The sequence below is a fragment of the Cuculus canorus genome, chromosome 12 (assembly GCF_017976375.1).
Source record: "Cuculus canorus isolate bCucCan1 chromosome 12, bCucCan1.pri, whole genome shotgun sequence".
Lineage (NCBI taxonomy): Eukaryota > Metazoa > Chordata > Aves > Cuculiformes > Cuculidae > Cuculus > Cuculus canorus.
In genome coordinates this window covers 9,906,141-9,920,440 of record NC_071412.1, presented here as the reverse complement: position 1 = coordinate 9,920,440, position 14,300 = coordinate 9,906,141, and the positions used below count along the sequence as shown (strand labels likewise).

The 14,300-nt window shown below is 45.4% G+C and overlaps 1 protein-coding gene across 4 annotated transcripts in view; it reads right to left on the bottom strand.

Moving 5' to 3' along the window:
- Positions 1-14,300, bottom strand: part of SLCO3A1 (solute carrier organic anion transporter family member 3A1) — a 171,854-nt gene that overhangs the window by 22,492 nt on the left and 135,062 nt on the right. For all 4 annotated transcript variants that reach the window (XM_054077611.1, XM_054077610.1, XM_054077609.1 and 1 more), the window contains exons 3-5: positions 13,627-13,725; positions 10,545-10,808; positions 1,871-2,035 (exon numbers count right to left, since the gene is read on the bottom strand). In XM_054077611.1, coding sequence (XP_053933586.1) covers positions 1,871-2,035; positions 10,545-10,808; positions 13,627-13,725 — 528 coding nt within the window. The remainder of the gene's footprint in view (positions 1-1,870; positions 2,036-10,544; positions 10,809-13,626; positions 13,726-14,300) is intronic.

Below are 14,300 nucleotides of genomic sequence, written 5' to 3'. Positions count from 1 at the left end.
AAAAATCAGTTAGCAAGAAGTGTGAGCCAGGCTCAGTGAATCACATTGTTGCAGCTTTTTACTTCCCAGCAGAGTGTTCTGTGTGCTAGCATGGGGAAACCTTGTAATGACTAACTCCTGGAGTAGCACCAGGCAGGGATTGCCCAAAAAGAGGGGAATGGATACAAAATGGGTATGCTGCCCTCCACAGAGGAACTGGGATCTTCTTCCAGTTCTCATCTATATTGGACGGAGATGCGAAAATTGCTGAGGTTGGCCCACCCTAACCTAAGCAGCAACATCTCTAATGCTTCCTGCAACAGATGGCAGATGAGAATTTTCTGAGGTTTCCAGAGGCTTTGGATAACCCATGCTTGCTATACTATGAAAACATGAAGTCTTCCCTAAAGAATCTTCTTAAACTGTGAGATGCAAAATCACTGCCAGAAGTGACTCACATTCCAGGCTCAGAAAGGCATTATCACACTAAGCTTGTCTGGGTTCACTTTAATCCTTTAGCCACCAGTTATACTCCAGACCTTACCTACCTGGGCTAAGCTTAGAAGTGCATCCAAATCCTTGCATTTCCAGACTCCCATAAATGCCACGTGGGAAATCTTTGTTTACATTGTGAAGACTATGGAAGTATTAAAGTCTCCTTTCGCAGTGCTAGGTCAGAAGCAGGATGTGCTCTGGCTTATGGAGTGATTCCCTCCTTGCTGTACTCACAGGCTGACTAGCCAGGCATCTCTCACCAAACAACGTAGCGGTTTTCCTTCTCCTAGTGAGTCAACACTAGGAGATTTCCTTCGCCAAGCCTTTAACTTTCAGGAAAGATGGAAGAGCCTAACACCTTTGAGATCTCTGCCCTTCAGTCAAATCCTATTAAAATTCACCAGCGCTTTCCTATGTTGCCGGAGGAGGCAAGACTGACTGTAGGTGATTGTTTCTTTTGGAAAACCAGGACAAAACCAGAAGATACCAATGAGTTCGATGGGAAAATAAATAACTGTCAGGAGAGCAGCTTGCAAGCTCCTTATTTTGATATTAGGATCTACCCATTTCACGATGTCCCTGTTTTTGACAGATCACTGCCAGCTGCCCATCTGGCAAGCTGTGGTTGCAGATCATCCAAGATCAACTTGTAGCTATCTTAATTGGGTGCTGCCGAGAGAATGGCTGTCATAAATAAATGTCGGGTTTGCTTGGGAATGAGCAGCAGAAGAAAATTAATGAAAATCCTGCCTGTGCATCAGTGTCCCAACAGGGAATGAATGAACATTAAGAAATATATATAGATGGGAAATGGCAGCAGCATAGCATGGTGTGAGAGAAGGGACATTTGAATGACAACAAAGCTGCACTAGCTTGGGTATTTGAACTGCTGATTGCAATCCTGCCATTTCCAGTCCAAGGGGAAATGATGGACAAACAGGAGAAACTGGGCTTCCTAACCCAAATGGAGATGGGCTGGAGAACTCTGGGATACCTCAACCGTAAGACATGCAGTTTGACAGGCAGCCTTGTCACTTGGCAAGCAACTGCAGTCTTGGGCAACCAAATGGCCCAGTTTGGTTGGGATTTCTGCTGTACTTCAAGGCCATCACAGACTATCATAACCTGGCTGTATAATCTTACACAAAGGGCTCACCTAGAGGGGAAGTGATTGTAGTGGGCTGCAGTGGAGAGCACAGTGGAGGAGGATGGATGCAGCCCCTTTGGGCTCTGCAGCCATGGCACAGCTGAAGCCCTCCTGCTCACAGACACATTCTAGACGTTGGGCACTTTTTGGGCAGCCTAACTGGTAAGATAGGTTGTGGTTACCAGCCACGCTGAACACTTTTATATGTCTTTGGGTGCTGGAGATTTGGTGGTCGCTGTCGTTACTCACCCAGGAGCTGGTTGGCAGATGAGGTGGTGAGGTTGAACTGCTGCTCCAAGTATTTTCCCAGGAAGGCGGCGAAGCCAGCCACGACTGCAATCTCCATGCAGGCTGCCAGGATGATACAGGTGAAGACGGGATTGGAGAGTAAGTGCTTAGTTACTTTGGGGATCACTAAAAGAGAAGAAAAAGGAAGACAGTTTTGTGTAGGCTCTGCTTGAAGTGTTGGAGGTGGCTTGCTGCTCTCCTGCACGACAAACTCAATTCAAATTAAGAGTAATTTTCTGTTCTGCACAGAGAAGCTGGTTGAAATGTGGCAACACCAGAACAAAGTGAAACAAACAGTGTCATTTAAAGATTCAGATATCAGGAGGCTGCGAAAAGAAGTAACTTGTCATTAAGATTACATCTTAGAGCTGATGTAGAAATTTTGAATGATGACTGTTTTCCAATATTGCTTTTGCTTCTCCCATAAGGAAATCAAACAAAGCCTAGTATTCTCCTTCTCCTTCTTTCTCCTTCTCCTTCTCCTTCTCCTTCTCCTTCTCCTTCTCCCTTCCCTACCTGCTCCTCGTGAACAACCCTGAGTCAGCCAGTGGGCTCTGCGAGCTTTCAGACACAAACTAACCCAGCTTACATTTGACCTTTCCTTCTCCTGCCATACAGATTTGCTTCATTTTCTTACTCCCCCACAACACTGACTCACTTGCTGAGGGATACCTTCTTGCAGCACATCTGGGTGCACGGTGAAAGTCTGCGTAGCCTGGGGTTACAGCCACCCATGGGCATAAAGGACCTCATGCCTGGGACAGGCATGTTAGCCTGTATGTTTCCATAACCCAGAGCTTCATCAGCAAAGCAATACCTTCCCACACAGACCCTGCCAGCTTTTGTAGCTGCAAGGGTAGACGAGGACACGTTGAGCTATTCACTGTGTAAGATACGCACGTGCTTTAGTTTCATGATCCCTTGGCTCCTCCCTCTCGAATCATTAGCACCCAGAGTCCTCTTCTCCAAACCCGTCTCTATTTCCGATAAGCAAACACGAGTTACCTTACAAAGAGAAATCTGGCTAATGAATCAGATAGCACATTTTCTACTTCAGTGAACATTTTAATTATTGCCGAGATAACACAGCTTGAAGAGGAAAGCATCCCAGTACAGAAGAGAGCCTTGCTTTGTCTCAATACCTGATGACTAATTTCTCCCTGAATTAAATGTGAAAATCATTAAGTTTGAAAATTACCTCGCTGAAGTGTAGTGAAGCCTCAATGGACCCCTATTTGCATTTTGCAAATCCATCCCCCACATCCCCCATGGTGTACCAGGGTCTGGCAGATGATGGATTTCTCTGGTGTTGGCTCCTGTGTTCCCTCAGGAACTTTTTTGGTGCAAAATCTAATTGCACTGCCCTCAGCAAGTGAATGCACAGCTCTTTATCAAGGCTCTGCTTGGGTCCCCTTGGTCTTTTTTTTGGGATGGGGGAAAGGGTTATAATTAGGTTTGATCTAACCTTTTTGGAAGGGGCCACTCCACAGTTTCGTGTCTCTTTATATCACAAATGCTTTTTCATGCTGTATAAAATTCTTGCTTCCTGAGCATAATGAAGGTGCAGGAGGTGTAGTATTTTTAGTAGAACGAGGTCAGGGGGGAGAGGAAAAAAAAAGTACTGGGAGGGAGAAATGGGGGTGGGGGGATTCAGCTGTGGATAGATCTCAGAAGCCACCTGCAGCCTCCTTCAGTTCTTTAGTGGCCACCTACAGAATTTCCTCTTCTTGCCAGGAAAAGGAGGGAAAGTGCAAAGGTGGACTTGGCAGTGCTGAGCGTGAAAAGCTGTATTTAAGGTATTAATGCCTGTTGTGCCTCTAGAGTTCAGTTTGTTCGAGATTAATGGATTCCTTGAGATGTAGCTTTGTGCCAATTCAAATGCAAAGACACAAAGGTCTACCTCTAACTTCATCCACCGAATAATAACAATGACTGACTGTGTTTTGCATGAGGGAGGTAAAGATCATGGAGATTTATTTTGGAAGTTGGCAAACCTGTTAGCCAACCATCATGCATTATGAAGGTCAAAATCCATCCTTCATACCTGGGGATGCAGAGCAAAAATTTTGCAGAGTTATTGCACCATCTCGCCCAAGAGAAGAAGCCCTCGTGCCTGCCTTGCCTGGCAGTGCTGGACTACAAGTCCCATCACTTTATCATTGTTTCTTTTCCCTGTGTATCTGGGTGTGAGTTTTCTGGGACAGATCCTGTCCCCTACTGCATGTTTGACCACTGTCGACTGCAACAGAGCTCTGCACCAGCTGGAGGGTATAACATAAAACCCAATGCAATGAGTGCAGATGCAATACAGGCAATGCCTGGCAGCCTCCACCGTCTCCCCAGCCAGGGCCAGCTCATTCCTTTTCATTTTCTAAGGGAAATGACAGAAGACTCCCCATAAAAATGAGCATCCTTTCATCATGCTACTGCCACCCATTAAGATGAATCATTTGACACCTACTGCTGCCTTATCTGTCTCGGTTCTTAGGGTGAAATACCTCTGGGAACAAGATTAAAAGTCAGCAGTGAAGTTTAAAAATCTCTCAATAGACTAGACGTGCTTTGAGCTGCCTGGGATATGGTGCTGAGTATGAAGGGAGAATGGGAAATGTCTGATGGGGACAGTAAAGTCTTGGGGAACACAACTGTGAAGGATGGTACTTCTCCACTGGAGCCAATCCCAGCAAAAGTCATGATAAACATTATCCTGCACCTTGTTGGCCCAAAGGTTACTTGAACATTTCATAGCAGCTCTTTGGACCTATGTCTGAAGGCAAAGTGCATTTACCAAATGGGAAAAGGGAAAGGTCTTTTGGATTCAAGACAGTCTCAAAAATCTAATTGGAGAACCCACAAGTTGTATCAGACATGGCACAGAAAAACTCACCCTCTCATGCTGAGAAGGACCAGCTCATTTAACATCCTTATCCCAAGGGACCCAATACACTACAGAAATGATAGCAGAAAAGTGATTCTTATTGCCACGGCAAGATACATGAAGAAAAAGAAACCTCAGCCACTTTTCACTGCTGAAGTACTTACAACCCATCTCTTCAGATCACTCGTGCAGCACTGGTCATAGGACCATGTATAGGTTGGAAGGAACCCAGGAGGATGTCCCAAAGCTCTCCAACACCCCTGCAAATCCCTCAACTTCCAACCTTCTAACGCTTGGAGCAAGACTTGTGCCAAGGCATCAAGCACCCTCCCTATCTCCTGCTGTGGGGCCAGCTGTGGGTGACAGGCCATGGGCTTGAGAAGGAAACACACTTATGTACACCAAGTAGCTCTGATTTGTCACTAAACATTGGGGAGTACCAGGGATAATTGGCAACCTCATTACATGAGGTTTAACTACTCTCTAGAAACGACAAACTGTAATCATCACATTGGTGCTTGAAATGAATTGTTTGGAACATTACAATCACCAAGGTCCCTTTTTCCAGTTGGAGCACCCTACGGAGACATGTTTTCAATTTGCAGTAAAGATGAGAAACACAGAAAGCAAAGTAATAAATTAGAGGGAGGTTTACAGCCCCATCCACCTAGGACAGGGTGGTGAGGGAAAGGCAGAATGTAATGTTGAACCAAAATACTACTTTCTAACAGCAACGTAGGCAGCAAGCTCCATATCTGAACAGAAAACAAAAGGCAAAAATCTCCATGTGGCTTCAGGAATACGGGATGAAGAGAATAGTGCAAGCAGCAAGAAGAAAACACCTACTGGAAAGAGATAGCTTCTATAAAAGAGAAGATGGGGTAAGGCAAGATGTGCTGAAGATATCTCAGGGAAGTTTAATGTGGCCTTGGCAAAATGAGTATCACAAGGTACACGAAGGAAAAGGACGATACCTATGTCAAAGAGGCTTCTTGAAAGATACAAGCTTAAAATAACAGTAATATTCTCATGCATGGAAAGCAGGTCCTTTCAGTCTACCATTGTGCCTCCAGCAACCACCTTTGCTTGACTTCAGAGGGGAACATAAACCTCCCTCATCCGTGTCACAGAGATAATGGCAAGGCACAGTATCTTTTCGGAGACAGACATGGTCTGCCTGACCTCAGCTGCTGAACAGCTTCTGCCTTGAAGTGTGCAGGCTGAAGGCCTTTCTGAATTAATCAAAGCTTCTGATAACAAGGATGCTGGCTTCCAAACAGCCAAGAAGAACCTGCCAACAAAGGCCCCGCTCTCATGAAATCGAAAGCAAAGGAAACTAGGAGACTGGCAGGACCCGATGTGGGGGCCTTTTATGATCACCCGCCATCCCCTTACCTAATCAAGCCTTTTAGATGTTGGTAAGAAGCCAAGACACAAATCCAAAAAGGCATTAAGATCTTGGTACCCATCTAGATCTGGGCCAAAACTCACCACTCTGGCTGGGAATGAAGCTACAGATGGACTCCTCTCCAGAACGCTGCCGCTTGTTAGAGTCATGAGTTTAAAACAATATGTGTCAACCATTAATTCCACTCAATCTGATGAGCTCCTCTGGAGGACTACAGGCTCTCCAAGGCCCGGGACCCTCTTCTACAGCTGGGAGCTTCTGGCCTAGTGCTATGTGTCTGCTCCCAGAGAGCAATTTTGCAGAGAGAAATCCAGGATTCGGAGCGGCTCCCTCTCTAGGTATTCAGCAGATTGGTACACAGAGCAGGAAGAGACCAAACAGAAGACAAGACAGCTGTCAGCTGTACATCGCAGCTCTCCTACGCTCTTGAAAATGAAGCTGGACAGAAACCAAAATGTTTCCAAATCTAGGGAATTTGCAGTTTTGAAATTCATTTAATTCCATAGTGAGTTTTCTTTTAATTCCTTGTGAATGAGCTTCTCTCTCCAAACCTGAAGGATTCCATATCAATTTCAATCCTTTTAGGTTTTTAATCTCTTTTGCCAGACAGACAGGCAGAATGTAATGAATTTCTGGTTTAAATCGTTGCAAAACAAAATGCATTTAGAGCAGAATGTTTCAGGGGTGTTAAAGATAAAGCCAAAGAAGCACTCTGAAACCAAATTTCATCAGAACTGACCGCTCAATTCAGCAGAAGTGACATTTCTGTAAGAAAAAAAAAAAAAAAAAAGATTTTAACACAATATTTCCAAGCACGTCCTGGAGCAGGTGGTGGGTTAGAGGCAGCATGTTAACATGGAGAGGGCAGATGCCAGGCAGACACGAGCAGAGGGCACAGGTGCCCTGACACAGCCAAGTACCATCTCTGGCCCCCAGTAGCAGAGAGGTCCCCAAGGCAGACCAGAGGTAGGAAAGCAAAGCTATGCCCCCAGGCCAGCACGGACTGCTGCAGCCCATGCCTGAAGTGCTTTTACAGACCATATGGAGAGCACAGGGCTGGAACAACCCTGCCAGGCTGCCAGGCAAGAGCAAAGAGCAATGGCAACATTTATCCATCTTTTCCCTACTATTAATCCTTCACTTCCCTGTACTCCCAAAAGAATTTCTGTCGCCTAACTCAAATACTAATCAGGTAAAGTGGTGCTGCATTCATACACCTCTTTAGCAGTGGTAACTGCCTCCCAGGACCAGCCCAAAGCCTCCTTGCCGGAGCTGCTGTACCCCTGCGCAGAGTGGCTGTGGCAGCTCTGCTGCCTTTGATTGCCTCTTCACCTTGTGCTGTTAAAAGGCACGGGTTTTGTTTAAAGTCTGAACCTCCTCTTAAGGCTGCTTCTTTTCCTGGCATGAAAATACATTATAGGAAGAGATGCCATGGATTCCCAAAAGTTGAGCCCTCCCTCCTATTTAGATCTTGATAGAGATGTAAAAGACTCTTCAATGCTTTGAGCAGGTTGCTTTTGTATTAGTCCTAGCTTTTCTGCATGCTAAGTCTAGAGAAAGCCAAGGAACCTCGCCCAGCCCTGCATCTTAGAATCATAGAATAGTTTGGGTTCAAAAGGACCTTAAAGATCACCTAGTTTCAACCCCTCCGCAATGGGCAGCAACATCACCCACTAGATCAGGCTACCCAAGTCCCATCCAACCTGGCCTTGAACACCTCCAGGGATGAGGCATCTACAGCTTTCCTGCCCGCCCTGTTTCAGTGCCTCACCACTCTCATAGTGAAGAAATTCTTCCTTACGTCTATATCTGCTCCTCTTCAGTTTATAGCCATTGCCCTTAGTCCTAACACTACAAGCCTTTGTAAACAGTCCCTCCGACTTCTTCTCCAGCTCTTCTTCCTGTCATTCAGCAAATCTTGTACAGTCTCGAGCATCCTCCCACCTGCCAGCCACGCAATGTCACTAGCTGACAGCTGTGACCCAGTTGGGAGTGTCTCCAGCTGATACCACCCCGCTTCCTCTCCTGCCACGTCCACTCACTTGCGGCAGTTGTGGCAAGGCTTGGAAAAAATAAAACAAAATAAGAAATAATCAACCCCCTTCAACAGCCGAAAAGGTGACTCAGTTCAGCCTCTAAGGACGTAGTGTGTTCGCACAATCAGTCTAGAGAAACAACTCTCCCTCTCCACACTATGCACTAAAGATGGACAATCCACATCTCCACGATGACATGGACTTACAACAGGCACACACAGGCCCAGGACTGAGATGCAGAGATAATGCTCATTAAAAAAAGCAGTCAGAGTTATGGCCACACAAACCCCGATGAGCATTTCCACCCTCAACTCCATGCACAGGTACATCCTCTGCTCTTTAGCTTCACAAACACACGCAAATTCCAATGTCCATAACAGGACAGAAGAGATGACTATGCATGCACATATAAATGTTTAACCTCTGTATATAATCATCAGTCCTTTTTATCCTAGGAAAAAGGCTAAACAGTCTGCTTTTCCTCAAAGGAAACTTCATACAATCAAACAGATTAAGGATACGAGGTCCTGCCAATAAGAATGCATATATATTTTTCAGGTGCTCGCAAAATAATGTATATACACAGACACATTCAACCCACCACCTTAGACATCGCTCATCAGAAATGAGTGAGGCACGTTTGTCTCCTTTTTCAGTACATGTCTGAACACCTCCTCCAGTCGGTCACTTTAGCAAATATGACTCTTGACCACATTCCAGATGTGACAATAGCAGCAAGGGACTTGAAAGGAGATGTCAGCTACCAACACTGTGTCATTTGTGACAGCCTCAAAGGCATAACTAAAAAGGTCATTCCCTGTCTTATTTGATGTGATGTAAATTGTATTTCAAAGTCCATCTACAAAGAGACTTGGAATACTGACTGATTTGAAATGTGGCTACCTGCAATGAGAAGATTAATGTGGAAGACTGTAATGCCTCCTGATGTAACCAATACTGTGAAGCATATGAATGTAGCAGTTTAATTTCTCTACTTCAGTGAGCTCTAGCAACCACCCCATGGCCTCCTTGAGGGTAAAAAACTCAACTTGTGCAGCACCATCCTCGGGCAGAACTGCTGCCCCTCTGTGCAGCAGGGACATGCCATGTTCTTTCATTTCTCTATATGAAAACATGAAAAAATTTCCAGCGCGCATTCCCAAAACTCAGGGGCCAGAAGCAGACGCTCTGATGAATCCATGACAAAAGCCCTAGAATTATCCAGGTGGATGTACCATGGGAAAAGCCCACTCCTCAAACCTGACAAACTCCTTGCAACAAGGACAAAAGGATGAAGAAATTAATTCTACTGACAAATTTTCAAACAATTTATCCCTTTACCTTTCTTTTGAGCTTTCTCATCAAATTAAAATTTCACATCTTTGACCTTCCCTTAATGATCAACCACATCAACTATTCAAGGCATTTTCATATTTAAGAAAACATTTTTCTCTCCGAAGTCTCTTTTTTCTTCCCAACCGCACCTCATTCAATCCACAATTAAGGCAACTGCACAGGCAGTAAGTGATTTTGTCCTTCTTTACCTCCATGCATTAGGCAGTAATGAAAGCCACTCTGCCACAGTGACAGAGAGCGTGAAGTAACCATCAGTGCTAAAGAACCACCCACTCAGATGAAGGATTTTCTAGTGCAATGTATAGACAGGATATCTGCCCATACCCTCCCACAAAATGCTGGATCCTTAGCTGACCTTTATTAGAGCCATTTCCATCATTGCAGGACAAAACGTGGGGTTTTCTATTTTAATTTACTACAAGTCATCTTCTGCCCTGCCACTTTGCTGCTATTCTGGGCGGGTACCTACCTCTTCTCCATCAGAGTTTAAGAGCTGCGGTGGTGCCCAGCATCACTGCTTTGTACCTCGGATTGCACTGTGCAGTTCCAATGCTGAGAGCTCCCAATTTTTTTTTTTAATCTCCCTTGCCAGCTTGCTTTTTCTGTTCCAGGAGGCAGAGGGGAGCAGGTCAGCAGACTAGAGAGAAGTTCACAAATTGCTTTGGCAACTGTGTTTCCCTTCATTTTTTTTACCAACTCTACAGGACTATCGTGCATTTCTGAGGCTTTATAGTTTAAAAAAAAAAACAAACCCCAAACCTTTCAAGTGGAACAAAGTCTCTCTTGAAATGAGGACAATGCCACAAATAATTAGAAGCTAGGGACTGCGATTTCAGGATACTGAAGGGTTTTGGGGATTTTTGTGGGGGATTAGAGGTAGATAGCCCAAATCAGAGACCAGTTGTAAATCCAACCAGCTGTTAACCTGTTGCTTGACTCTTGCAGAAAATGTCTCACCTCGCAGCTGCTGGAAGCAGGTTGTGCTGCTCTCCCCATCCAGCGCGTGTCGCAGGACCCCATTGCTTGGCTTGGTTCTCTCATAGTCCCTCTCAGGAAGCATGGCCTGCTCGCTCTCCCCGGCGTGCTCTGGTCGAGGGGGCAAGGACTGCGGGAACCCGAACATCGGCAGGGATGAGAAGAAGAGTAAGGCACCACACAACAGGAAGCCTCCCCACCACGCACCAATCCACCGAGGGTCGTCTGGGGTGATGTCCAGCTTACCTGGAAAAGTACACACATATGTCAGTGGCCTAGCTGCCAAGTGAAGGACAAAGGCATTAATGAGCCCATAGGCTGTAAAATGTTTGCTGGGGCCTCTGCTGGCTGGTGAGGAGCTCCTAGGCACAAGGTGGGGACTCACAGTGCTTCCAACACCATTATCATGTGAGCCGCCAGTGCATAACAAACTCCACATCCTCAGGACAAACAACCCATCACCTTATCTATCCAGATAGTACATCAAGTTTTTGCAGCACCCTGTAAATCAGAACTTCTCTCCAGTCTTTGGCTTTGTCATCTCTAGGATGTTGCCATGTACTGTCGTCCCATGTGTTGTACCAAGGTTTTGGACATAACTGTCCCAATGGGTCAAATGTGCAGACACAGCTGATGTACCTACTGGCATAAAGATCTGCATAGAGAAGCAGCAGCATAGACAATAGCATCATTGCATCTCCATCAGCTTACCCTTTTCTTCCAGGAGGTCAATGCCCCCTTGGGTTTGAATTTGCAGTCCTTTTCAGCAAAGGACAGTGAGGCTTTATGGGCAACTGTGACTGTATAGAGGGTCAAACAGTCCTAAATATTGGAAAACAAACTGACCTACTGCGTCAAATGGGCACAGAAAGAGTATTCATCAGAAAAAGAAGAAAAGCAGCGTAAAAGACAAGAGTATCTTGTCAGCCATCATTCAGCAGAGATATGGGAAAAAAAGGGTGCTGGAGTCAGCTTGAGGGAATAAAAATAAACAACAGGAGAGACCAAACTGTGTTCCTAACAGCTGCCTTATGCCACAGCCCCTCGGCAAGCCACCGGAGGGTGCCCAGTGCTGGAACTGACTCGCGGGGAGATATGGGTTTGCATGGCTGGAATAACAAACTCCTTCATTCACAATGTCTGTCTGGTTACCACCACTCTGAAAAATCTGTCTCAAGCAAGGCAATCAAGTCGTCTCTCAAGCAGAGATGGAAGGAAACTCTTTTCTCCTTAGGGAAAACAACACGTAGCTCTCAAATAGATATAAAGTTTGAAAAATAGTGTTTTGGAGGGATTGGATTCTTCTGCTGTTCTTTCTTGCCTGAAGTGTATTTTTTTTCAGGCTCTTGGGAAACACATACAGCCACGTGAGGAGACACAAAAAACAAGGTCTTCTTCATATCCCATTCCTAAATTTAAGTCCTGTACAGAGGGCAGCGCGGCAGTGTGCCCTGGCATCCCACACCTCCTGCCTGAAATGGGGAGCAGGACAGGGCTCAACCCTCTGTAGCTTGGTCTCCTCACGCGCAAGGCAGAGCCAGCTGCAACATGGAAACTTTTTCCTCATACAAAAATAGACAGAGGCCATGTGTGCCCCAGCTTTTGCGTGGCAGTGATGGACCACGGCCACAGCCAGCTGGACCTGCAGCTGGAACGTGCTATACCCTCCCTATAAGCTGCTGAGCCACTGCCCCACCAGGCTTCTCAGTGATAACACTCCATCATTCTCCTCTGTATTTGTCTTTGATAGTAACCGGATGTAGATACTCAGAAAATACACAAGAAGAAAGGCAACATATCCCTGACACTATTCTTGCAATTTGTGTCTCAGAGGCTTTCTAAGCCAGATTTGGTGTCTTGTTCATTTTTTTTTGCTATAAACTCATCCAATTAATTTTGAACCCATTTGTAAACTTTCAACACCCTGCAGTGAGGATTTCCACAGCTTCACCCACTGGGAGAAGAAATATCTTCTTCTGCACATTCAAATTTGAAGTAAATCATACTTGATAGTCAAGGGTTCAAACAAGCTCCTCTTAGGACCAAGCAAGTCTTTGACATTGCTAAAGCCAAGAAATAAAAAGGGGCCACGCGGTGTTTGACCAAGCTGTAGATAAAAGTCTTAGGCATCAAAAAAGATCTTGTTTGATGTAATTTAGATAATTTTATAATTCTTCTGCTGCCACATAAGACCAAGAAAGGGCAGTAGCCCTTATCCAGATTTGCACAATTCTGTTCCCAGTCCTGCAAGGTTCAACTCCGTCCTGGGGAGATGTATTTGCAACATCACAGAACTGGAACGCACGCTCAAAGGGGGCAACACCCCTACAGCAGGATGAAAGCCTGAGGGATCAGAAAAAGCTGAAAACTGTAGAAAAAGAATCTGAGCAACTGAGGGAAAAGAATGAAACGTCAGGTTTGCAGTCTACAGCCAAAGGGCTCGGGGAGCAGCAGAGCACGGCCTGTTACACACTGCCCTCTAATGGCCAAGAGCGCACAGTGCCGCTAGGAGCACTATTCGCAGGTATTTTCTTAAAGAACAAGAAGACAACCGGCAAACAATTCGCTTTAACACCGGTGCAGAGTGCAGGTGAGCAATAATTAGTATTACTTTCGGAAAAAAAAAAGCAATAACGCTGTGGGACTGAACCTGTTCAACCAGACAGGGTTATTCACATCAGATGCCAAGCATCAGTGTGCCTCCATCAGACAGCCTGCGCGGTCCCAGAGAGGGCTGCTCTGTGCACAATACCCCTGGCAAGACTATGTCCACAGTGTGCCCTGCCAGGATGATACTTTAAGGTGTCTTCTAAGACCTGGGCTGAAACTCATCTTGCCCCTATGAGGGAACAAACTTTAGCTACTATGAACCTGTTATCTATGGGGACAGAGTCGAAAACTTTTGAATCCCAGTCACAAAACTCCTCTAAAAGTGACAATCATACATAAAAGAGGCACTCCAGATGGAATGAAAAGTAGTTTCCAGCTTGTGGTTATCAACATTTTTGTCGTGCTGATACAACTTCAACATACTAGATTCAAAACCAAACCCAGTTCTCCTTACTTGTGTCGATGAACACAGCATCCACATAGATTTTGGTACAGAAAGAGCCCAAGATAAATCCACAGGCTGGTCCAAATACCAGCATCGTAAACAGGATCCCTACAATAAGAAGAAAAAGAGAAAATTAGTATTAGGCTCAGATTATTCATCGGAGGTGGTTCTGCTTGTCTCCTGCAAGACGCTGTTGCCCTACTGATTCCAAATAGATAGGGATGTGTCTGTCTGTCAAATGCTTCAGGCAAAAGAGCACCCTAAATGCTTTTTGCTTCTTCATATCTCTACAGGAAAAAGAATAGATGAAGCTGTGATAATGCTGAAGGATTCTATTGAGCTGAGAAGACAGTGTGGATGTACGCCGTGTTTTGGTTGGCTGGCTACTCTATAAGATGTCTTTCTCAAAAGCACAGGGTAAAGTCAACCTGCCTGATCCACACAGGGAAGTCTGCCTTTGTCACCCTCATCTAAATTCCTGGTAGACAGGGATAACTGCAGAATTTAGGGCCAGCAAATCTATGAAATGCAGAGATGTCACAGACTGCTGGACAAAGTCCTTTGACAGAGGTGAAGCCCTATCCCCACTGTACCCACATAGTAAATATTCCCCAAGGCACACAGCTCTTCCAACTCCTCACAACTGTTTGCTCCTCCTGCAAAACCTGCATGCAATTGCCAAT